The sequence below is a fragment of the Lepeophtheirus salmonis genome, chromosome 7 (assembly GCF_016086655.4).
Source record: "Lepeophtheirus salmonis chromosome 7, UVic_Lsal_1.4, whole genome shotgun sequence".
NCBI lineage: Eukaryota > Metazoa > Arthropoda > Copepoda > Siphonostomatoida > Caligidae > Lepeophtheirus > Lepeophtheirus salmonis.
This window is the reverse complement of record NC_052137.2, coordinates 13,298,717-13,325,765: the sequence shown is the minus strand read 5'-3', so window position 1 is coordinate 13,325,765 and position 27,049 is coordinate 13,298,717. Positions and strand designations below refer to the sequence as shown.

General features: G+C 30.2%; 1 protein-coding gene across 4 annotated transcripts; it reads right to left on the bottom strand.

Moving 5' to 3' along the window:
- Positions 1–2,800: 2,800 nt before the first annotated feature.
- Positions 2,801–27,049, bottom strand: pip (heparan sulfate 2-O-sulfotransferase pipe). 4 transcript variants are annotated; one of them, XM_040716411.2, is made up of 10 exons: positions 26,843–26,935; positions 22,019–22,114; positions 21,672–21,781; positions 12,306–12,382; positions 12,052–12,240; positions 11,408–11,487; positions 8,077–8,233; positions 3,801–3,925; positions 3,464–3,618; positions 2,801–3,395 (listed from the first exon to the last, which is right to left on the bottom strand). In XM_040716411.2, the coding sequence occupies exons 2-10, from the start codon at positions 22,042–22,044 to the stop codon at positions 3,220–3,222; spliced, it is 1,095 nt and encodes a 364-aa protein (XP_040572345.1). In that variant the 5' UTR covers positions 22,045–22,114; positions 26,843–26,935; the 3' UTR covers positions 2,801–3,219. The 4 variants fall into 4 exon arrangements, with proteins under 4 accessions (XP_040572345.1, XP_040572344.1, XP_040572346.1 ...); XM_040716410.2 differs by lacking the exons at positions 11,408–11,487; positions 22,019–22,114 and adding an exon at positions 11,733–11,812 and having other exon boundaries at positions 26,843–27,049; XM_040716412.2 differs by lacking the exons at positions 3,801–3,925; positions 22,019–22,114 and adding an exon at positions 4,242–4,357 and having other exon boundaries at positions 26,843–27,045.

Here is a 27,049-nt window from a genome sequence, read left to right as displayed (position 1 = left end):
AAAGGATTAGAAAATAAATAGTTTTTAAATGATGAAATTTATTGCTCACTGGAGCAAATGAGAACCAAATAATTGGGAAGCTTATTTAAACTAAAATGTATAGATATACACTCCGTATTTTAAAAAATAACGACCACACGTCATTGTATTTTTTATTTTGTTTGGCAACTGTCGATTTATTTACTCAGGTCCCTTACATGAGTGGTTCCCTTTTTTTTTTTTTTAGTTTGGAGTGTATTTTATGTAAATGGATGACTTAAAGGCCATACAATTACTATAAACTTCAACCCAGAGGTAAATAAAATAAGGTATTTGGATATTGATCAAAAATAAGGATTTTTATTCCTCATATATTGAAAAATATAGCTTAAAAAATAGAAAATACAATGAACAAATAATCGAATGTATCATATATATAAAATCAGCGATATATTTTCTACTTGGAATAATTTCTATAGTATCAATTATCTTTCTTGCAGTAAATAAAGATAAAATTCAGACTCACAAAGACAATAACATTAGAGATTGTGGATGTGCATATAGTTTTGTAAACAAATAAAGGTCTTTTTGTGACAGATGTGTATTGCACAAAGCAAGTCTATTCTGGATTTAATTGTAGACACAACTGGAAGATCATCCTCCACATTAAGCCGCAATATGTATTTATTTTGGATATAAGTTAACGGACAAAATATCTTCCCACATAAATAAGTTGAGCCAAAGGATATACGTAAATCTAAAGCTTCTTTAGCCAGCAGTGGCTACTCCTTCATCACAGAAATCCAGAATTCGAGAAGTGTTTTATTACACATGAAAGTTCGATAAGTGCATCTTCCATGTCAGATAACAGATCCTTAGCTGTGGCGGTAAAATGGGTCCGTCCAATTATGTATTTGTCTTCTGGGAAATACTTTTTAAAATGATCCAGAAGAGACTTATAAAAAATATGTACATTCGTCATTATTTAAGTTTTGATGCCACAATTTAAATTTTATTCTTCCTTTTTTTGAAATCATATCGTGACTCCACCGTTGGGAACCACTGCCTGATATGAAAGTGTTTGAAATGTTATATTGTGAACACCCCTACTAAGTATCAATGAAGAATAGTCCAACAGGTGGAATAAATCACATTATTGCTCAACTACCAGTTAATTACGAATCTTTTTTCTTTCTTGAAGGTCGGCAAACACAATTAAGATTACATAGTTTTAATGTTCATTTTTAATTCAAATTAATGGTGAAGTGTATGCTATTGTACTTGACTCTACTCATTTTTAATGGTGAAATTATATTGTTCAGAGATTTTTGACACATGGAGTATGTTCATGGTACTTTTTGGAAAGATAAAAATCACAAGTTCATCTTTAAATCCTCTAAGTGAGTTAGTATTACATCTACATGAGTAGCATATAATTCGAACTGACACGGCGTTACCTCACTAACAAAAAAAAAAAAAAAAAAAATACTTCATCTTGTCCTCTAATAAGTGTTATTAACGTTGATTGGTTGAATTAGAACAAGCTCTTGCTTTGCTTTGAACACTAATTATCAATTATTGAGTAAAAACTGTATCATTAAGTAGATTTGGGCAACTATCAACTGATATTGGGAATTTTTTTCTGTAGCTTTTCGTATGAACTCTTGAGTGAGACAATAAAGGTAACGACGCAGTGAACGTTTTTATTATACCTTGCTCCAGTGTCTACTTTGTAGATTGCTTAAGTTAATCATCTACTTTGTAGATTACTTCATGATCTTTAATGAAGCTCTTAACTTTTCTCACAAAACGAAATAGATACAAATCAGAAATTATATCCTATCTTGTATACGCCATCATGTTTCAAGACTGCTGAACTATTCTTTATTTAACTGCATGAATATTTACAGCTTATATAACTCGAGCTCTACAGAAAAAAAACCCGTTCAGAATAGGCCAGAATAGAGTAATTGACACTTGACACAAATACATTGTACTTTCTTAAAGATTGCAATGTATATTACAACCTAAATTATATCAAGTCATGGGTTCGTCCTTATGTAGGAATGAACACTCCAGTCACACCCAGTTTAGTTCTGATTATTAGTCCTAAAAACTTATAAAGTTCGGTAGTTGATGACGTCAATTAACTTTATTACTTCTTTACTTAATCAGTTGTAGTACTGATAGTCCTAAGGACCGATAGGACCATTCCTAAAACTGAACTGAACTGGACCAAATTGTACCTCTAAACCTTTTTATCTAGAAAGAGAAAGCAGAAAGACCCAAATAACTAACTAATTACGTCATGCATACTCAATGCTACGGGGAAATTGCCTGTAGTGATTTCATTGGTATTATTACATTGCTATTTCTTAGATCAAAATATGTATATGATATATTTTCATTCTAACAAATAAACATCTTTTAGTCACGTGATGGGTCTTAAGTTGAATCAATGTTACTTTTTAAATACTTTTTCACAATAATTATCAAGATTTTTTGCAAGAGAACAGATACTTGACTCAATTCAACCAAATTGTATTAACTCACTGAATACTTAAATTGTATATCATAGTCACATAATGAAACATCCATTTGGATTAAAGTAAGCAAGAGTTGACGATATTATCAATACCCAGGAGGGAAACTTTGTTTATTTAATTTAAATTGGAGAATTTCACGCTTTTGAAAAACCTATTTGAAGAAACACGGGCTATGTTTTTCATGATTTTCTATAATTGAGGACGTTGTGACATTTACCTATTATAACGAACCTTAAATGTACGACTTGTAGTTTTTGAATAAAAATAATCGTGAGTTAAAGACATGACATTTATTTTTTCCATTCGTATGGAGCAAGGAGTAAAAACAAGGTTTCTTTATGTACATACAATAACAAATAGAGAAAATGGATAACACCAGAACAAACAAGGTACAAAGTACACAAATAAATTGAGGGACTATCTCAAAGATTGATTTAAAAGTTAGATTTATATACATGGGTATATAAATGTAAATTAAAATACAATACAATATGCAAAGCTCCTAGGAATAATGTAAAAGAAACATGCAATTTCTTATGCAAAAAAATATATATAGGTTTAATATGTAAATAAAATTGAATAGTGCCTCATTATCACAGAGTGAAAGAAAGAAATCTAAACATAAAAAATGGGTACCGCACATAAAAAATGAAAATTAAAAAAGAAACTAACAAAATGCACAATTAATGCTTTTTCAAGGATTGGACTTATCCAAATTTAAAGCTAAATACTGCTTGTGAAGCCGTTGCTTACAAAAATCATAGAATTCGATTTCCCGAGTGAAGTTACGTCGAACGATAACCTTTGTAGATTCTTTGACTGGGGGTTTGTAAATGTTGCGATTGATTTTGGAAAACACTTGGACCTCATCTGAAATGTGGAGGAAGAATGAGTCAGTAAAATATATATACATATATTACAAAAAATGAAAAACTTACTCCAATAGGTGTTTAATGCCCCTTTAAAGAACCTAGGTACGTAGTGCTCGAGAACAGTTAAAGTCTTGTTCAATTCTTCAAGAACGCCCACCACAGCATAGTGTTTCTCAACATTCTCCATGGCTTTCTTCATTGCGACCTCTGTATTGAAGCCCCTATGATAGTAATAAAAAAGGGATATGAGCTCCAAATATATATATATATCGATATGTTTGAAAGGTGGGATGGACTGGGTTTCCTTTTCCGTGGTTATTCCTTTGGCATTCATTCAATCAATGGAACTACTTATTCTGTAGTATGTTTTTTTTTTTTTTTTTTTATAAAAAAGACAACTTACGTGCATTTTTCATTATGCCCACAAAAAAACATGGTTTGACGTCGATGATCCCCAAAACCATCTCTCTTTAATCCAGTCAAGTAACGACACTCTGGATCGTTTATTCGGACACAGGTCTCAAAGTCCTATGATGAATCAACATAACCTTTTGTGATCTTTTTTTAAGGATTTCAATGCATTTCTTTAACAAGATTCATCGTTTTTCGGTTTTTATTCAAGTATTATGTATGGAATTTATGCAAGTAATTAGGTATGGATCACTCACTCTCTGTACTTACTATGCTTTGAGGTATATATATATTTTGAAATATGTATTGATTTAAGTAGAGTTACATAGATAAGGGGCATTACTCATGAGATATTATAGTAGGTATTTGATAAAGAAAGGGAAGAGGGTGGATAACCACGGAGGATTCAAAGAGAATAATGAGCTTCACTTACGTACAGTCGTCCTCCTGACCACAAAAAAACTCAGTCAATTGCCCAAAATCAGTTCTCTCATCCCCTGTTCTGTAGGAGCATTCCTTATCACCTCTACGAACGCAAAATTCAAAATCCTATTCCAGAAGAAGAAATGTAAGAAAAATACATAAGAAGAGGAAGAAGCTGAAGGACAACTCAAATTTGTCCTCCAAATAGCGACCAAATAATCAAAGAAAGGAGCGAGAGGAAGAGATGTGCTAAAAGCAATTATATATATCATAACTAGAGAAGACATATTTGCAATAAACAAAAGAGCATGAGGAAAAGGCTGCATTGATTCCTTATGGTACTACAGAGTTAAGATCATTGTTATTATCAGCTGCTTTTTGTATGGTTTTGGAGGGAGAAAATGAATTACTGGTATAAAGAGGAGAACTTCCTACATTTAAAATGATATTAGTGCTGGAAATATGTATATTATAATTATATTGAAATTCATATATATTCGTTATATATTGCATTTTTAAAACAATTAAGGCCAAAGATAGGCAAGAATGCCTACTTCAGAGGGAAAAATTCACACCACAACGACCTATAAAACAATGAAGAAGAAAAAAGAAGAAGCGCGCGCAAGGTAGTTTTTTTTTACTACAAATATGTCAACTCTAATCATAACTTATAAGTGTATTAGGCTGGTTCAATTTTTAGAAAAGTCTTTCGCGAAACTTCGTAATATTGTTCCCCTTGATGAAAAATAGTTGTTTGTGAATTTTTATAGATGTGAATAAGCTCTTGGACCTACTAGTAATTAGAGAAAATTGTAAATAAACTCATTTTCAAATCTCTCACGTAACAAAGTTTGTAAAATCTCATGATACGTTTAGGGTAACAAAATGAGAGTGGTGGCAATTTTTTTAGAGCCCTTATGTTTATATTTACTTTACTCAATTTTGTTTTCCTTTTTTTTGTAAACACAGCTATTAAGAAGTTTTACAACGGCTAAAAAACTATGTTTTTAAAGGAAATATCCATTTTATGGATTTTAGTACATGTTTAGATTCATCAAGCCTGTTATATACTAAATTTATATTTAATTAAGTATTTTTGGACTTATTTTATGTTTGAGCTAACTTTTGTGAAAGAAAAAACCCAATAACCTATATTATAATCAACATTTTCTTTAAAAAAATTTAATCTTGATTTTCAATATGTTCTATTTTTTGAAATCCAATCCTGAGAAACTGCAATGTAATGGTTTAAAAATCACTATATCGTAAGGGGTTTTGGTTGAAAAGGAATCAAATCTTGGGTTTTCAATTATTTTTACGCCAAAGAAACTTATTTGAAACAAGAATAGTTTGGATTTGATTTACAATAGAGTTTTGGTTTTTGAAGATTTAATTCAGTAGAAATATGGGTATGTACATATATTATTAATGAAGCAGAATTTTATCGAGGTTAAGTGCTGAACTGTTTATAAGTTCTTGATAATGAGTAATATTGTATAAAAAAGGAAATACATAAATCTTGATATTATTGAGTAAACAATAGAGTTTTTAAATATTATTTTATCATCCCCTTATTCATGATTTCCTCCATAAAATTAAAAACAAATCAAAACTGCTGTTAAATTATGCCTTTTTTAACCAAATCTGTTTTTATAAATGAAATTTTAATTAATTCATAATTTAAATAAATTTCTTTGGCGTTAAAACAATTGAAAAACCGAGGTGTTATTCCTTTCAAACTAAATCCCTAAAACATGATTATTTTTTAACAATTAAATTGCATTTTAACAGAAGTGGATAATTACATATACAATAGAAGCAAATATTTGAAATTGCAATAACATTTTGTAAAGAATAAATTAACTTTTAAGTAAATTATTATTATTATTTTTTTTTCTCAAAAGTTGGCTAAAATCTATAAAAAGAGTTAAAATACACGAAAAATTAAAAAGTTTTGAAAACCAGATCTGATACGAAAAAACTAATTGAAGATTCGTAATCAGCACGCTCATTACAACCATAATTGAATATAGAGTTTAAAAGTGTATTTATTTATTTTTTCACTTGTGGACTTGTGTTAATATTATTTTCATTACAAAAGTGTACATTTAATTCATTACAGGGGACTATAAATTCTTTAAATAATGCAACATTCCAAATGAATGACTTTCCCACAAATTGAACCAGTCTATAGTACATATTAAAAATATGCCCCCTCTCTCAGTAGTTCTGATAGCCGTGTAAGAAGCTAGATAAGTGAAATTATTTAGACTAAAGAAGAACTTGCTCCAAATTCGTTTTGACTACGTCATGTTATATGCTATGACTTATGATCAAACTAAGATGTGAAACAAATGATTGATAGAAATGAGTATTAAAAAACAAAGATGATGAATATAAAGAATATGAAAATAATATCAGGATGACTCTTCAATGGTGTAGTTTGTATAGGTTACTTATAACTAAGTAACCTATACAATATAGATAGGGACTGTTTAACGTCTAGCAAGATTTGTACGGTGCCAAATTCAATAGGACTTGAATCAATTATTATGACTGAAAACATTATGAAATGTAAACAATCCTGTCTGGATAGAGGGCGCTCTAGTGGCAATTCTTGTACATCAAACAGTCCCTATAGGTACATCCGTTATTATTATTTTATGAAACCTATTATTAAAAACAGAAGGAGAAATAAAGAATAGAAAAGGAAGAACTAGCTCTAGCGGATAAGGAAGAGTGTACTGGGTACTAGTGAGTAAGTACTCAGAGGGAGGGGGGGGAACTCTTTGTTTCAACTGATAAAATGTAGTAGTATTATTACAATCAACTTTCGAATAGTGTACATACATCCATATTAGTATTGTAAAAATATATGTATGTATAATTTATATACGATCTTTAAAGGGAGTCGACGACGAAGAAACGGTACCAATATACACGTACATATAAAGGAAATGGAGGAAGGGGGGGGGAAAGGAAAATGAGTAGTTGTACAAATTAGATATTTCTTAGAAAGATGGCAGAAGAAGGAAATCAACCAATCAAATTGAAATAATAAAAAATACAAAGGCAAAAACCAAACATAATAACAATACAAAACAAATAGAAGAAATAAGAGAGTGTGAGATATTGAGTGATTAATAAAAAATTAATTATTGTTCTTTGACAAAAATGTATTTGAGAAAAATCTACGATGAATGTTATTAAGTGTATGTACTGGACTTTATAGCTACATATTAAGATAAGTAGCTATAAAATCTGCTTTGATTAGTGTTGGATCGGCCTAAAACGAGTACGGTCCTATCAGTCAGGCCCAAATAAATTTTATCAGTCCTAGGACCAGTCCTCATCGGACTTTTATGTTAACTACCACACCTGAAATTATGTAGCTACGTCAATTCAGTTGTTGAAGTCTCATCATAATTTTTTTCAAGGAGACAAGATACCTCAAGTTTAAAGTATGAACTGTATGGCTATAGCGTATTATTATTCAATCCTAACTAAGAGTGAATAATATAAAAATATAGCTAGGACAGCCTCATCGGTCCTTAGGACTATTGATTGGTAACAAAGATTGAAGGATAATAAAAGAGAATGGAGGAGAGGGGGGGGGGGAGACTGATTAGAAAATATGTCCTAGGACCTATCCAACACAAACTTTGATACATAAATACATTACAGGTATTTCAGACGAGTCCAAAAGTTTATTGTTGGTACTTATTAGCCACAATAAACCACTCTTGGACTCTCCCGAAGTGAAGACAATCATCACAGGAGTCATGTGTGTGTGTGGATCTGATAATATCAATAATATGTAATGTAAACAAGGAAAAAACACTTACTTTTTTGAGCCAATTGGGATTGGGTAGAGGAAGATCAGGGAATGCTCGTTTCCTTTCGACAAAGTACCATGGGGCTCTCACGTAATAGTACCATGAGATAACGCGCTCCACAGGATCTCGGACCATGTTGACATAGATCGGCATTGGTAAGTTGTATCTTTGTTGTTAAAATAGAGGATTACTAAGACTATACGTAATGTATTTAAAACTCTGGCTTCCAAACTATTCGTAGATACTAGTTTGAATAGGATGACCATATTTAGATTTTCAAAAAAGAGGATTAAATTCGATTTTAAGAGGGAGCAAGATAATATTTTGAAATCAATTGATTTAAAATTAAAATGGATTCTTGTTATTTAAAAAAAAACAAAAAAAAAATGGATTCTCGGGTTTTTTTAGAAGAAAAATATTGATTGAATCCTTTTATATTTCTAGGTTAGTGTAATCATTCTTAATTTTCAATTAAGAGAGCACTGATCAGTGTGTTGGTTTTGATGGGAGGAAAGGTTAAAACTTTAAAGAAAAAGTTGTCATTTTAATAAAACAGTTATTTGATTTTGCATTTCTCTATTTCATTTCACTATTTGATTCACAAAAAACTACCTACATATTATGAATCTACATAAGAAAAAAAGTCCCTTGATAGCATGCACAAAGAGAAAATTTTTTGAAAAAAGAGAAAGATTGGTCACCCTAATTTGGAAGCCAGTATTCTTGGTCACTCATGATGGAGTAAAAACATTATTTTCCAATTCAGCTCTTTTGTAAATTACATTTAGAATACTTGAAAATATGTATATTAGGGTACATCAAACGCCTTTATGTTCTTGGAGTTTCTTATAGTTAGTGATAGAAACATGTATTCAAAAAAATCAACAAAATTAAAGGTTTTTTCTGGGTGGCCACGGAACACTTTTATATAGATAATCGGGACCATAACGTAACAGTCCTTAACTTTCATAATTTTTCCTAAAACTAGCCATGCTTGGTATCAAATTAAAGCCATTGATGTGAATAATACAAATATAAACATATCATGCAAAAATACCAAACATGACAAGGTTTAAAGGAAATAATAAAAAAGTTAAGGATTTGTATGTTATAAATGCGATCATATAACACATGGACTGAAAATGTTGGGGCTTCACACATAGATAGTGCTATTTTTTGAATTCATCTCATTTTGGGTGAGGTCTAACCTTCAAAAGACATCTCTGAAAATGTAATGGCAATCTATTCTTTAGTTTTTGAGTTATTGTGCCAACTGGGATACTACTTTTGTTATTTCCAAAACAATGGATAAAAACAATTTGGTGTTTAAACTGCATATTGATGGGAAAAAATACTTTTTAAGCAATAGCTCTAAAAGTGTTATGGTACTCTATTACATAAAGTGAAAAAAATAATGATTTTTTGAGAACATAAAATTTTGAAGGAAAAAAAATTGTTTACTTTGTTCAGCGTAAGACTTTCCACCTTCGATTATGCATCATACAACGCTCGATGCACCCTAATGTATATCTATAAAAGCACGGAAAGGATGTAGTATGATGATGGGACTCCACTTTAGGGGGTAAGCTGGAGGGGCTGTAGACCCTCTCCTCAAATTAAGGAATTTTTGCTTCTTACAAGAAAATTGAATATTTGAAAAAAAAAAATCTAAAAAGTTAATTTTGAATTTTTTTGTGCAACAGCTGTGGATTTTGGATTTTTTTTTCCCAAAAAAAATTTATATTTGAAATTTTTATGAAAAACAGTGAATTTTTGAAAAAAGTTCTGAAAAAATGTAATATTTGAAATTGTTTTCCAAAAATTTAAAAAAAATCAATCGTCTAAAATCCAAGCCCCCCAAAAAAAAAAAAAAAAAAATATATATATATATACAATCCTCCGCACTTACGTATAATTGTATAAGTGAATGAATGGAAGAGTGAATTGGTTTTATAATGTAGGGTGTAGGAATATGGAAGAAGAATAAGTGAAAGTGTCGTATGGATCTTTTTTGGGGTATTTAGGCAAATGAAGGAAGAGTGTTATACATTATTACATACAAGTCTACATCAAGTATGTTGGTACTTCATAGATATGATGCATAATAATACAGGCATATCATTAGTGTTGAGACTCGGCTAGATAACCAACTTGGAACTTTGTTCGGTCTCAAGACCGGTCTGATCCGATATTCCACTGCAGACTGCGGTTTAAAACCCTGGATCCTAATTTTATTTGTTAAGAAAAATGCATATCTTTCAAGTCCCCCCCCACCCCCTACTCCAAAAAAGAATACAATCTTGCACTCGCCACTGAACAGTTTTTTACTCTCAGACCAGTCTAGGATTTTCAGACCAAAACTGAACACTCCTACATATTAGTGTTGTGTGTTTCGGTTCGGGTGGTCTTAAGTGATTATTTCTAGACCGATCTGGACCGATATTTCAGTCCAGATCGCTCTATGATTTCACTATAATCCGAAATTGAAATCATAGAACGAACTTTCATTGAGCTTATTGGACAATGCATTTGGGAGAAATTATTTTATATAACTGAATGTGCGTAGGTTCAGTTACTCGCCCACTCCTTGAGAAGGAAATATATATTAGGATGTATTGTTTATGGACTTCAAAATACCATTTGCAAAAGTAATTGTAAGACTGCAATGATTACTTTTACTTAATCAGTGCAACACCATATGCCAAGGCGTTACCCCTTTAAAATAAAAATACGATATGTATTTTGTTGTCAGCTGTCGATTCCCCTGTGTCACGTGATAAATCATGGACAATCGTATCATTGTACATATATATATTTAGTTAATTTGGCCGTCTTATTATCATATATTGAAATACAAATGTAAAGCTATGCTTTTAATATAACATTTTCGAAGTAATATAACAATACAGTATCGAATAAAATACTATGTAGGATTTTAATATTATGAAATATAAATGTTATTCCCTTTAAACATTGTGGAGAACTAATACAACAACGATAGTCTGAGAGATACACACAAGTTGGCATGATTGACATATTTGGTTAACTACCAGATGATTTAAGGCCCTTCTATTTCTTTTTGGGGGCAAGGTTGCCAGATACAATAAAGGTAACTACGTGCAGAATAATTAAAGGAACTTATTTCGTCGGCAAAAAAAATTATATTTTGAACTCTTGCGGGACAGACGGATCTAGCCCGAATTTCACTTCGTGACTAGTCCAGACCAAACTTGAGCCGAATTAGTTAAAATTATAACTGTCTCAAACTGAAACTCAACACTTATAGACATGTACATACTAGACTATTAGAAATGATAGTAGAAAGAAGAACGGAGCTCACCTCGAAAAGTTGGAGAAACAAACATGTTTGACGTAGACGGAAGGTGCATCGAAAGAACTTACGAATCTTGTCAGTTTTTTCTTCGGAAAAATGAACAAATATTAAGAGTTTGCAAGTGTTAAAGAAGCTACATAATTTGTTAGAAGCTAGAAAAACACATTTACATGGATATTACATACAACACAGTAAATTGATTTTGCTTAAGTATTATGAGTAATAAGATTCTTAAATAGATTGTTTGGTTTGTAGGTAAAGAAGACTTTAATAACCATTTATAACAGCGTTTCGAAATGAATACCCTATATAAAAGTAATGGATTTCTTACTTGGAAAAGTCTACAAAACAAGTATGCTTTACGTAGACGGATGGAGGCTCAAAATAATTGACTAAGTTCGTCAGCCATTTCTGTGACAAAATTTAAAGTCATTCAAAATTACAATATATTGCAACGGTTCGTTAGTAAAATATGATCATTCAGTGTGATATTTTTTTTTTTTAAACATGAAATTAAAAAAAGGTACTTTTAACATTCATAGTAGGCAACAAGGTGTGCCCAAATGTCTATACCAAACTGCCAATGGCAGTCCCCTAAATGTTTATACCTCTCTGATTCATACTGCATTTATGTAAAACAAGCCTCTTACCTCTTCATTGTTTGATAGTTTAATCATTTCCACTTTTTGGGTTCGATCCTTATGATAATGAAAGTTATTCTTGATTGAAAGGGATTTGAGTAGTTCCATGGTAGTTTGAGATCCAACTTTGGGAACACGGTTAAAAAAAAGGATTTCTTTGGCGGCTTTACGTGTGTTGTTGAGTTCATTTGGATCCAGCTATTCATTATAAAAACAGAGACTCAATACAATAGTGGCAAATTGAAGATTTATTTTTCACTTACCTTCCCATAATTCTCTTCTGGAGCAGTAGATAACTCTCGTGACTGTCGTTTTATCTGGGATCCAGAGGATTCAAACCCTACAATATTAAAAATATATGTATATTACACAAAGTCAATTTTATCATATTTCCAAAGATTATCCTTTTATTAATATATGCTCAAATAGATGGAGAAAAAAATTGGGAATCGATATTCTATAGAATGTTGAAATATAGACCCCATTATATTCAGTATCAATATTATATACACTTTCAAGTACAAACAAAATAATAATATCATTTCATTACCAAAAAGTCAATAGCTCAATATTATGCATAGATACTGTGTAGTGGGTATCACTATATATCTATAAAAACATTGATAAGCTGCAGATATACATAATTAATGATTTTATTTCTAACATATTTTTTTAACAACTTATTTTCACTTCTTTGTACAGTATATATTAATTTATAATATTTCAAAATCTCTATTGTCAATAACAATATAACTAGGATAGCTATCGTCGTCATCCACTCATCTACCTGGATGCCATCATTAACACATACTTACATATGTACTCTGTACATATTTGAAAATATAGTGTGATGATGACATGTACTTTTTGTTAGTTTGTTTTTGACTCATAGTGCAAGTTATTCATCATCATCATGTGTAGATAAATAATTAATATATATATATAAATAGAATGCAATACCTTATGTACAATTTAATTCAAATGAGAAGATAAGGACAATAAATGGGATCCAATTAAAAGGGCAATGAAGGTTTAATGATGTTGACTATATCCGGATTTATCTTATATATGAACCTAGATAAGTCCGTTATAAAACTAATTTGGTACAACTTCATGTAATAATAATAATAATTTGGAGGGAACCCCTTACTTTTTTTAGAAGCTACGAGCAAAAAAAAATATAGAAAAATAAATTTTGCTGAATGGTTTGAATTTTGGTTTAGACCGAAATATCAGTTCAGATTGTTTTAGAAAATCATGTAATACTCAAGCAAAAAAAAAAAAAGATCTCTAACCAAGTTTCAACACTATAATGAACGTCCTTTAGAGAATAAAAATCCTGATTTTAGAGACAAACTTTATCAAGTTAGATTGATCAAAACATATATATTGCACAGTAAAAAAATTATTTTTCTCAAAAATAATCCAATAAACCAAGCCCCCCCAATATAATCCTGTGGATGTCCCTGCACAGACTCATTTTGGAGAAAAAACTATCAAGCTTCTTCTTATGTTGGAAAGGATCATGTATATATATAGGAAAATAATTTCTTAGAAAAACCTCATGGTAAGAAGAACAAGGTTAAGGAAGTCTCAGGTATAAAGAAAAAGAGAAAACAAATTAGTGAGTTTGACTTATACCATCATAACATATGTGTAAATATAGTTACATCCATGGATTTTCAGGTTCAAGTCTGAATTAAAAGATGAATATATTCTCTAAAAATACATATGAATTAATCATCGGGACTAAGCATACATATATTAGGCCTATATCTAGGTAGAATTACTTCATTACTTATTTTGTTATACATATATATCGAATACTTTTCCAATATTCAATTCCTTTAATGTTGACGTAAGGTGGTACTACGTTCCAAGTGATGCAAAAATTTTACATACATAGGTATATATTTTTACTAGGGTATTTGAAGGAATACCTTGAATTTCTTTTATTAGAAAAAAATAATTATTTTTTCTTCATGTTCAAAAGGTGAAAGTATTTTCAAAGAAATTGCAAAAAAAACAACAACTCAAGCAATGATTTGCATAATATGGTTTTCCAAATATCGTTGTATAAAGTTTTATTACAATCAAATTATAATTCTGGGAAACTCTGGCTATTACATAGATTTACAAATGATTGAAGGAATCAAGAATCCTCAGTAAATAAAATGAATTGGATTCAATAGCCATAATATCCTAAGCATTGAGTCATAAAGAGAAATTCATTGCACTTCCTAACTAGGTCCAGTTTTTTTTATTATATACTTTTTGTTGCATAGCTAATGATACACTTTTAAATATAATTTATAGGTACAAAACCGGTTAGGATTGTCTCAACGAATAATGTCACATAAATTATACTCGTATCGCGTCTATAAGCTTTGTTAAATTCAATTAACTTTTTCGAATGATTATTTATTATAATTGTGTTTTTTTCTGCATAGTGTAGAAAACTAAAGTTGGAAATTACTGCAAGATATTATTTGAGAACGGGTCTGTATCTCTGCACTAGTTTATTTTATAAGCATTTTTTTATTTACTATGCTTCAATAAATCTACACACGAATTTTGAAAGTAATAAGATAAAAAATGAGCAAGTTGATTATGATAAAGTGAGAGTTTACGGAAATTTCGGCGTCTTTTTTTAAGGACAATTTATTTAACTTGAATAAAATTTATATGTATATATCTTTGAATAATGAAACCCTTGATATCAAATTCGAGTAGTATCCATAGCTTATTAAATAATTAGCCAATTCTTAGATATTTGGTTAACTTTTGTGGTCGCTTTTGCATGGAATGGCTCAGTTATCAAAGGCGTCTGCAGGATTATATATGGGTTTTTTTTTTTTGGGGGGGGGCTTGGATCTTGGAATATTTTAGAAAAAAAATTTTAAAATTTAATTTTTATGAAAAAAATTTCAAAATTATATTTCAACTATAAAATTTTTTGAAAAAAATTTCAAAAATTTAATCTAATTTCTTATATTAACTTTTCAAGTAAAAAGCAAAAATTCCTTTATTTGGGGGGCATCATAAGCTGGGGCCAACAGTTTTGTATATTTATTTTGACATTGCTTTTCCATCAATACTGATACATATTTACCTTCTCATTTAATAAATAGTACTTTCCTTAATCTGGATTAGACTATATTATGAAATAATTAAAGGCAGGATTTCCTGGGAATTTCCTGTAGGGTTAAATCCCGGAACAAAGAAATTTCGGAAGATATACGTTGTATTGATAAATAAACATTGCGCTCACTGCAAGTCACTTTAAAATAGAAGCATTTTCACTTTTGTATATAATTAAAATAATATACAAAAGTGCAATGATGGAAGAAACAAGTTCAATATTATGTAAGATATAACAACATATATATATAATGCATTATGACCTTAATACAATTACGATTTAATTTGTATTGACAAAAGCCATTGCCAAGGATGGATTCAGTAATGGATCATTTGAACATTGAAATGATTCTTCATGAAAAGTTATACTGTAAAAACGAATAACAGTAGTTTTTTTAACCTTGTTCAACCTATGGATCCAGAGACACAGAAAAAAAAGCCCCACAATCATAAGCGTGGAAAGTTTAGGGCAGGGGAGAAGTTCCATTACCCTCACATTTTTCGGTATATAAGACAAGATTTGGGCATTAACTTTGGGTTCGTGGACATGTTGTGCGGGTCCATATATAGGAGCAAGGACCACGATCCAGTCCAATCCCACTTAGTGGTCTTTAAAGAAGGTAAAATCGGTCCCTCATGACGTCATTTAGTGTAATTAAATATAAATATTTTAGCAAGAATTGTGAAATAGCTATATCGACATTTTTAGAAAAAAAAATCCAAGGACCGATAAGACTCGGTTTTTAAACTGGACTAAACTGAATAAATAAGGAATAACACAGCACTAGTTTCACAAGCCTCTGAATACGGCGGGAAAATATTGTTGTATCTTTTTTTTATTCAACAACAAACCCCAAAAAAATTGAAATTAATTTAGTCAAATAAAAATATGACTATTAAAAAAATGTGATGAAAAAAAAATCTGCAAGTTTTAAAGGTTTTGTCAAATTCAAAATGAAAAAAAGTAATTTCATATTTTTCATGAAAAAAAAGTGAGATTATTGAAAGAAAAACAGCACCCTGCCAATTTTTTGTTGCATTAATATTGCAAAATTAGAACTGCCCTCTAAATAATTCTAATCTTATGCGCTTCTATGATTTTTATTATAGTTTCCTTTCATTGGTCAGATAGATTTGCATTGATTAAGCATAAGTAAACATTATGGGATTGCAATTCCTTCATGTTAGACCTAGGAAGTCCAAATACATTAAGTATTTTTTCTTTTCTAGGAACGAACACATATCGAACCTAGGCACAATTAGTTGAAGAGAAAATTTCCCGAGCGCGTTGTCCATTAACCTAAGTCGTTCCACGTATGATTGTTATAACCGTGGTATAGTTTGAATCTAGTCAATTTCCAATATCTTTTGTTGAATAGACTTCATTTTCATAATAATAAAATTAATGACACCATCATTAATTATGAAAAATAGAAATATATATCAATAAAGAAGTCGTCGATGAAGTTTCAATGCTCTACTCCTTTTCATTTTCGCAAAAGTTTCCCTATTTGTACCTTATCAAAAAGTCCACGATTATACCTCGCACACTATATGTAAGTATTTAAAGGAAAAATGCGTGCATTTGAATTAACAAAATTATTCACTTCTTTTGAGATCCAAGAATATATTCAATAAAATTCACATATCTCCAAACAGGGGAATAAACATGTTTTTGAAATTTGAAAATGTATAACTCTGGGACAGCCTACATATCTGGTAAGTTAACATTTAAACAATCTTGTTCAAAAATCAAAAAAATCCCGAATTATACATTCATTCCAATATTTCAATTATAGGCTTTGTTTCCAAATTGATTGGATGAGTTGAGCTACTTAAGAAAGTCAACTATACTACAGACCATTCACTTGATTTATGATACATAATTTGATCTCAATACGGGTTTTTCAATATTCTACATTGAGAAAATGGGCATTGCTTCTTTTAGTGCAGTTTATAGTACATGCAGAATAATTTGTTCTTATAAATTGACGATAATTCGAGAAGAATATAAATGTAATCTATTTTTAGAAGCTTCCTTCTAGCTTGATCTTGTGTTGATAAGCTAAATATGTACATACATTTATCTTATAAGGAGATACAGTGGCTATACAATGCATTATTCATCATTCAATCTAATTTATTTTTCATTTTGATGCTTATCGCAATAAGCAAAGCAGGAATAATTGGAGAAATCTCTGCTCCATGAATGACGATGATGTCATCATCGTACCCATTTTATCAACAACATTAGTTGATTTCTGGTGATTTTAATTAGGGTTATTACAATAACTATTTTTAAGGAGTGTTTTTAAATAAATAAAACTTTAATCATTTTGACATAACGTTTTTTAGGTCATATATTGTATGACCTTTTTTTAAAAAGGACATAAAAAAGATGGCCAAGAATAAATTATTTCTTTTCAAATTGTGACAAAAATCAAAATTTTCACAACATAAAAAACATTAGTCAGGAGGAGGGGAAGTATTTCCCTTAGAGCATGAGGGAAAAAATATAAGCCACTAGGTAGCTTGTTGTTCAAAAAAATGGCGAGTGATTGGATGGATTATCAAAGTGTCCTTTATATGAGTAACGTACACCTATATTTTTTTAAAAGTATTATCATTCATGGAGTTGTGTTTTTTTGCAGCAAGATGTCGCCACTCTCTATCCATGAGACAGTTGAAATGCTCTAATGGTATTTTCTCCTAGGATTCTGATTGGATTCCAGGATTTGTTTAGGTGATCAACAAAGATGAGGGTACTCTTCTTCTCTTACATTTGTTAGTAGACTAAATTGCAGTAAATATTCGAAAAAATACTACTGTGTCCTAAATTGAATTAAAATATACAATCATATATATTAATATATCTAATATCCTTTTTCGACCAAATGGTACTTCGGCGAAAATGGTTCTTAGGCAAAATGTACATTTGGCAAATTGTCCTTTGGTGAAATGCCATTCGGCAAATAGTCCACCCACTATTGTAGAGATAGGCGAGATAATATGAGATAGTAGAATGGAGGCTAGTTACTTTTTACTGTTTTCTTTTATAAAATCAGGGATATAGAAGGCAAAATAAAGCCAACCACATTGTATTTTTTTAAATCACAAGATTCTCTTAAGGTGTAAATATAATATAGTTTTTTTTAAATATTAAATTTTTATATTTATATGGACAAAAAATTAAAAAAACCTTAGCTATTCTCAAAAAATTAAATTTTTTGGAAAAAAAAATCAAAAATTTAATTTAAAATATTAAATTTCTGGGAAAAAAATTACAACTATTCATAAAAAATTCATATATTAATTTTTTTGGAAATTTTTTTCAAAAATCCACAGCTTTTCACTAAAAAATAAATCTTTTAAAAAAGGTATTTTTACTTTTAAACCATATTTTTTATTATTCAATCATTAATCATTATTATTACTGTTGTTATTATTCGTGAATTACCTTTTTTCTCGTTCTATTTTTAAATCTTACTCAGCATAAAGTACCTCTACGTCGGTAGATCTATACCACATATTTTTACACAATCATTTCGAGAGAAAACATCAATTATTTGCTATCTACTGAAAGATATATATATATATAAAGTACATTTTATTCATAGGCTTGATTGAACAAAATAAACTCCAATTTAACACTATGACGTATAACATACGTATTATATTTTATACACTAATTTTCGAATCTTAAATTTGAGTGATTTGGCAATTTTTTGACTTCAAAACTTCGTGAATATAATATTCAATACAAATCTCTTACTTATGACTTATGCTTAAAACATTTTCCCTCATCAAAAAAGTGCTAAAGCCATTTTCTTTGTCTAAAATTACTAAACTAATTTTTTAGTAACATCAACAAAAGTAGTTAGTCAGTTACTTTCAATACAAAAATTCTCATTTTCTAACAAAAACTCAGATATATCGATTTAAAGAAAAATGAACAAATCACTAGGGCTGTAAATCCTAAGCATTTTCCATTTTGACAATTTGAAGGATATTTGAGAGGAAAACAGGTTAGCTGGCAAAAACGGGCCAAAGAGCTTTCCATCACAAATATGATTCATATTATTTTAAGATGTATATATACACACTGTAAAAACTTTACTATTCTAATGCAAACTAATATTAATTACTAGATACATAAATTATACATCAACATATGGCAAAATTACATGTCCTAAATGAAATAGAAAATGATGGAAAAAGGAAATTATTTATATAAGTTTAGTATTTTATTGAAAAACTGCAGTTCTATCATGAATTACTTATATGTAGAGTATATACATCTGTCTTAAAAATATAATAAGGACTTCACACTTTGTATCTGATGGGCTCACTATAGGAAACTAACAGGAACGTCAATTGCCTCATGATAAATACCTATGTAAGTATTTGTGTTTGGATGAGGTCACCGTTCCTAGACCATAGACCGGTGTAAGACCGTCATGGTTCTTGTAAGATCAAACAATAGAGAATATATAGAGATATGAAGGTTTTATTTAGGAGGTTCCCATAGACTCGAAATGGTGTCAGCTGTTGTCAAGGTATTTATGCTATAATAATTTATATACAATATATATATATATTTTTTCCTTGATTTTCAAAGAATATATAAGTATGATTATATTCTACAGTGGGGGCCTAAAAAACATAATCTTACGAAATACTAGAGCCATCAAGCCATCTATACTTATTTAAGTATCGAACTAATTTGGTACAAATTCGGCCCAAACTGGTCTTGTAGCAAAAATAGGTCTGAAACATTTTTTTAAATATCGTATTACTTTTTTAAGAAAAGGACATTTCAGTCTAACATAGATTTCTGTCCATAGTTTTAGACCTTACCCTCAACCGAAATATAGTCTCTAAAAACATTGATTTAAGACGAACCGGGGGGTGGGTGGGGGTTCTCAACACATGCAAGTATGAAAAGAAATCAAATCAAATAATTGGTAATTTAATCATTATTCATTTCCATAAGAGTGTATTAATGATTAAATTGGCTTGAATATATGTATAGTTCCGTATTTTGACGTGAGAGATACAATTATCTCCCACCCCTCCTCCCCCTCACATAGTTTAGACAAACCAAGCAACATTCGTTCAATTAATTTTCAATATTCGGTCCTTTATTAGGGCAAGTAAAAAGTTCTGAACGCTTTTCGTTATATATCTTTAATGGGCTATATCTCAAAATTAATACTCTACATCAAAAAAATGTTTCAAGTATGCTTTAAGGTTTAGCGTACACTTAAGAAAAATTTGATTTATAATTTTGTGTTTGGTGGAGGCAGTTGTGTGTTACAGCCTTCCAAAATGAAAGTAAAAAAAGAAAAAAAATCGGTACATTATTAAGTATCACTACGACCAAGGTAAAAGGGTGAGCAGGTGGCCTAAAAATTGTGCTGTTTATAGACCAAGTACAATATCAAATGCAACAGAAAAGTGATGATTCTAACAATTCCGTTCTGGTGATATGGATGGCGAAGATGAGGCACGCTCTGGTAGGCCAATCATCCAAAATGTCGATAAAATAATGGAAATAGTGGAGTTGGACTTTGTACTTCACCTAATATATTGAAATTGCTCGCCAAAAATATCATCTTCTCCGTCTATGGTTATATACATATGTAGTATTGTATCGGTTCATTCAGTCCATTCTTAGAACCGGCCCTGTCGGTCTTTGGAACCGGTCATTACGACTATCAATCCTTAGGACTGTCAGTACATACTAGAACTGATTAAACAAAGAAGACATAAAGCTGAATGATGTCATAAAACTTTACTGCAAGGGATGGTATTTTTCAGTCCTAAGCAAGGATTGGCACAACATTATACATATGTATTTCGTAAGGAAATTATTTTGTATGCCAAACATACTATTTAGATATTTAGATACTTGATAGATAGTGGAACTTGTACAAAAAAAATTTACAAGTTGCAATCAATAAATGGGATGAAGGATTTACTGTACTTGGGATGACACATAATACAATAATTAAATATTTCATGGGTGATTGATATACTCAAGGTGTAATTTTTGACTATTTGAATAAAATGACTAAAATATAAGCAGAATGTGGCACTGTATAAAGTTAAAATGTCCACAGTTATATTACTCATAAATACATAATAGCCATATAATTTTAATAGATCAAACTTAAATCATAGTATCAATCAATAGTTGCTAATGAAAATGGCTAATATTCTAACTAAATAATGCATTTGAAGATGAAGAAATTGAACCTTGTAAAATGTGTTTAGACAAGTTGAAACTATGTACAAAAGATATGTATATCAATAAAGTCATATTCAAAGCACAAAGATCTACAAATTAGATATTAAATATATGTAAATACATAAGTCGAATATAATCTCATTTAACTCAATTTCCATCCAAGCATACACAATACAAATGTATTAATAACACTACTTAATATAGAAATAAAAATATGTAAATCCTATTATAATCTTACCTGTTTCATAAGGTCGTTGAATTTCACTTAATCGATGTGATAAATCCTTGGTATGAAAATACAGAAACAATGTCGTGGATAAGGAAAAAAGAGCAATCAGCTCACTGGCTCTATAAACAAAAAAGATTAACATTAAGATTATATGTTCATATGTAAATCCAAAGAGGATTAAAGTATTTTGAAATATAACAATTAATATTTATGCATTTTTTATTGATCTACAATAAAGATAAAACAATTTTGGAAGTGTTGGAGGTCAAAGGAGATAAGTAGAGAAAATGGCATTGAAAATATAATGTTGAAATCTTTTATAGTGAACATATAAATACATAGAATATAAATCTAACCTTTTTTTAAGCTTTACACTCAACATGCTCACAACACTTATTTAGTCTTAACAAGGGAGAATCAAAGGTAGAACTGACTAAGCAACACTTTGCAATCTATCAAGAAACAAAAAAAAATATATATTGTAGAGGAAGCAACGGTTGATTACATAGCAATTTTTGTAAATATGAAGTTAATATCATTATGTGGAACGAGTGGTTGCTGTTGTTACCGTTGCAACATCGCATCGTATATGTTCGGAGTGATATCAATCTTCATTGCATCTCTAATCTATTCTTCTCAGAAAAGATAGAAAAAAAGCCCATTTATCTGGTAGTTAGCCATTGCGGACTGTTTGATGTTGGAGAATATCCCCTAGGACGCCCTCTATTAGGTCAGAATATGACAAGATCTCAAATTGTAAGCACTTAGAGGATAAAAAATGTCTCTCGAAAAACTCAAATTACTCCGTGGCATATTTTTTTTTTTTTTTGTATAAACTTTGCTTGTAGTTGGATTTTTCACATTTCATAATGTTAGTCACAATTATCGTGTAAAATCCTATTGATTATTGTCGCTATACTAGGGCCTGTAGAAAAGTCGTGTCGGATGTTAAACAGTGCCTATAGGGAAGAAAGTGATGTCACGGAGTAATTTGAATTTTTCGACAAAAATTAGACTTCCTCTTAGAGTATAAAAGTTGATATCTTGTCAGGTTTTGACTGGATAGAGGGCGTTCTAAGAACTATTATTGAGGATCAAACAGTCCCTATTACGTCTTATACTATTTGACGATTCTTTATTTTATTATCATTTGCAGTGTATAGTGGTACAACTTTCACAGGGGGTTCTTGGGAGGGAGAAAGGTTGTTGTAAAAACTTTGACAAATCTTTTGGATATCTACAACATTTCAAACATCAAATTTTAGGACTAACATCCTTCAAATATCCATAGCGTGTCCCTCCAACATCATCTTCCCCCCAAACACCCTTTTCTGGCGACAGTATTGGGAAACCATTTGTAAATTTTACCACCCTTATCGTTACAAATTTACAATTGTATACTAATACCCTAAAATTATCTTTCAGGTGAATTTCGGATCTTAAACTTTTATTTAGAAATTAAATTTCAGATTTTCTTTCAATTTGGCTCCATTTTTGGATTTTTTTTTCCGGCGATTTTGACAAGAATAAATGTCTATTCTTGTTTTTTAGTATAAATATTAAATATAAAAAAAATGTTAATCTGCTTAAAAATTGGGCTCCTTTTAAAATATTGATCGTAGAGGGGTCATGTATCCCTTACCACTTTGTTATTGACTAGTGTTTTATAAGAAATAATTCAGTATTAAAGATCTTAATACTAATATCAATGGGGATTTTGAATCTAGTCTATATTTTGAAGACTTGAGACTTGACTTGGACTCGAAAGTTCTTTCAATTTTTTCACTGGATGTAAAGTACTGTTTAAAGAATCTTTATATTTCCGAGGATTTGAATTGTACTCGATGAAAATATACAAGGACATGGACTTATGAGCAAAGACTTGGGACTCGACTATGAATTCCAGTAAATGTACTTTTCCCCCTTTTGCTAATAATAGAGGCATCAAAAACTGACAAAATTGTTTATGTAAGATGAATTTAAGATATGATGGCTCTACATCTTCTTCATGTTACATTTCAACTCATCTTGGGTCCTTATTTCATCCATGAAAAAGATATACAAATATCTACAAAATGGTGATGCATGGATTTCTACTCCTATTCAATATTAGTTTCCTTAATTTAACCTCGTTAACTTTCCCTTTTTTTGTTAAATGTTTGTTGGCCTTAACCTCAATATTAAGAATATAATCAACCATAAAGTCAAAATTATATTTACCCATATTAGATACAAGATCAACATAATACAAAATTATATCGTAATATATATGTGGAATGTAATTAAATACTATATTCTTATTTTTTTTTTTTGTTAACCACCACATAAGAAATGTAAATCCATTATGAATTTTAATAAATGGCCTGTAAATGTAGTGAAAATGGATCTAGTAACTGGTCAATTATGTTGAGATAACGGATGTTTTTAACTTTTTGATCATACAATGATCATTGCCGTGTACTGTTAAAGGAAATAATCCCCTTAGGATTTATTTTATGAGTTTCATTCCATTCAAAGAATATATTTGATCACTTTGTTTACATAACCTTTTAGCACGGAGTCATTCACTCTTACCAAAAGGTCTACAACATTTGGAAAACGATGGTCATGTTTTGATTCCCGTTAGTTAAATAGACATATGTCTCTTGTAAAAACATAAGATAAGAGCTTCCACGGAGACTCCCGTTATTAATAATATAATGATATTGGGTTAAAGGAGCAGTCATTCCGTGTTTGAAAGATTTCACCTTCATTCGTTTTATTATATTTTGCTGGGATTTCGCGCCCTCCGATATATACATTATTGTACCTATGTGCGTATTAGAAACTACCTGCTTCTTGCTGCTAAAAATAAAATGATGGTTGAGTAAATAAGAAAATGAAACGGTACATTGTGAATGATAATGTTGTATTCTGTTCAGTGGATTAGTCTATAGACAAAGTTTATTAGAACTCCATACACCGAAACTGAAGTAATATACCATAGACAATAATATAATATGTGACAAACGACTTCTTACTAAAAGAAATTAATCGTTAGTCAATATAAAAATAAATAAAAAAAAGCATCCAACCAATACTTCAGCTCTAAAGACTTCGATTGTCAAATTTTATTTAAAAGAAAAAGGAAATTCGTCAATTGATCAACGCTGACTTTGAACTTCTTTTTTTTTTTCTTCGTTAAGATACAATCACTGTACTCAAAACCTTTTTAACTAATTATTATTAATCGTGATGTATAAAATATGTCCTGTCTCTACGTAAAAATAAAATAAACAGTAAATCAACAGGGTAACCTTGACAATTTTAAGAATGTTTTGGAAGGGTGCAGTTTAGCTGACAAGACCTGGCATTAGATCCGATACAATCTGCTGTGACGAGGGAGGAGGGGGAGAAGGAACTAAACAAGGACATACGCAAGAATTACTCCGATATATCCCCAATTCTACTCGGTGTCAAACAAGGACTTGCAACTCCCGAAAAATTAATCATGGTAACTCTCCATCTATCATGAGCACAGAGACTTCATTATTTATGAGCTCTGTCTTTAAAAAAATACATAATAATGATAAAAACTTTTGAAAATAAAAAATCATGGTCAAATTACCAACTAAAAATAGTCGTCACCGCATTCTAGGACATATTTTATGGTAGTTAAATTAGCTCCTTTTAAAGATGTTGAAAATCATTTTACTTACATACAAATTCGTCTTTATGGCTTGAAATATGGACAAATCACAAGATAAATATACTGTGAAGTTAACAGTAATACGATATTGAGAATTGTTTATTTTGTCAAAGCAGAGTCTGACTGATGAAATCTTTTGAATCAAAAATAGCATATTATGGGTTGATTTCTATATTTGAAATATTAGAATATGTACATATATTCAAGCATTTTGTTATCATAAATTATTTTGTTATTCATACATATCCCATCGAATACATCGCTTGTCCTTGAAATTTTATGCTATTGAAACAATTATAAAATTTCTCTGGGAATTCAATGACTCACTTAGAGATAACAGAGTAACTCTTAATCACTGGTCGGTATCATTGACTTTATTTTTAAATGTGGATTTCTAGTTTGACAAAAAGAATGCAAGAAATGAATGAATGACCATGGATGGGTCGGTATCTCATTAAGTTGTAAGATGGATATGACGTATGTATGTACATTGGCCCAAGTTAGAGGATCAATTGCCATTTGCATGTAAGGTACATTGGTATTCAACAAACAATGTATGACATATACAATCAATAAGTTGCCCTTGGTTACGTATAACAAGATTAATGATTCCAGATATTAAAATAATATCAATTTGAGACTCACTTTCCATAATAATATGTCAATGATTTTTATATTAGAAAAATATATGTGTTATTGGGACTTTTAGGACTTATATTCAGATATAACAAATGTATTGAGCTCAACACTACCAAGAGTGACAATGTGAGCCTTATAATTTGGGCTAGATTACGTGAAAAATCCCAAAGGAACCAATTACTGGAGAAACATATTAATGAAAATCACAAGAACCTCCACTTTGCAGTTTCCAATAAAGATGACTTTATGAATAAATTGAATTACTTTGGTTTAGATACACCTTCCACCCTTGATGAAAAGGCTCCTCTTGTAGCGCCATGCTCGAAAAATCTGTTATATCTGAAGCTGAGGCGTTGCTAGCTTTCATCATTTTGGGGATTAGCCCCAAAAATTATCAACACCATAATATAATTAATTATATAAGTAAGTTTATTATATATATATATATAATAAACATTTTGGGCAGTTTAAGAAACTTTTGAAAGGGACTAGTGACTCTACTGATTCGAAGTATGGAATGTAGATAAAATATAAACATGGCATTCCTAGTCTATTAATTAATCAAATAAAATGTAATTAAGCTTTACTGAAAGACAGCAAAGTGATGAAATCAAGTACACACACATAGCAACTTTATAATTTTTGACCATGAAATAATAAAATAAATTAATAGTACGTATTAGTATTTATGTGTCACAACAATCATAAAGAAAGGCCATAGATAATTATAATTATTATAAAATACTAGCGTACCTTATGTTAGCATTCATAAATAAAATTCAAGATTGAATAATGCAAAAAAAAAAAACAATCAAACGTCAGATGGTTATTTTCTCCTAAGGACAAATCTTACCTCTTTGGAAGATACTGTCTACCCATGTTTTACTATAAGTCCTAAGTATATCGTTCTTTTTCTTTTCTTTTTTTAAGGGCACATGCAAAGTTTATACAAGCTCCAGATTAGGTGAAGAAAAACCTTTAATTCAAGGCACACTCAATTTAATATAAAATAGAGAAAAACTTTTTACGACTAGTTATGCTTCGCGGTTGAGTTCCAACT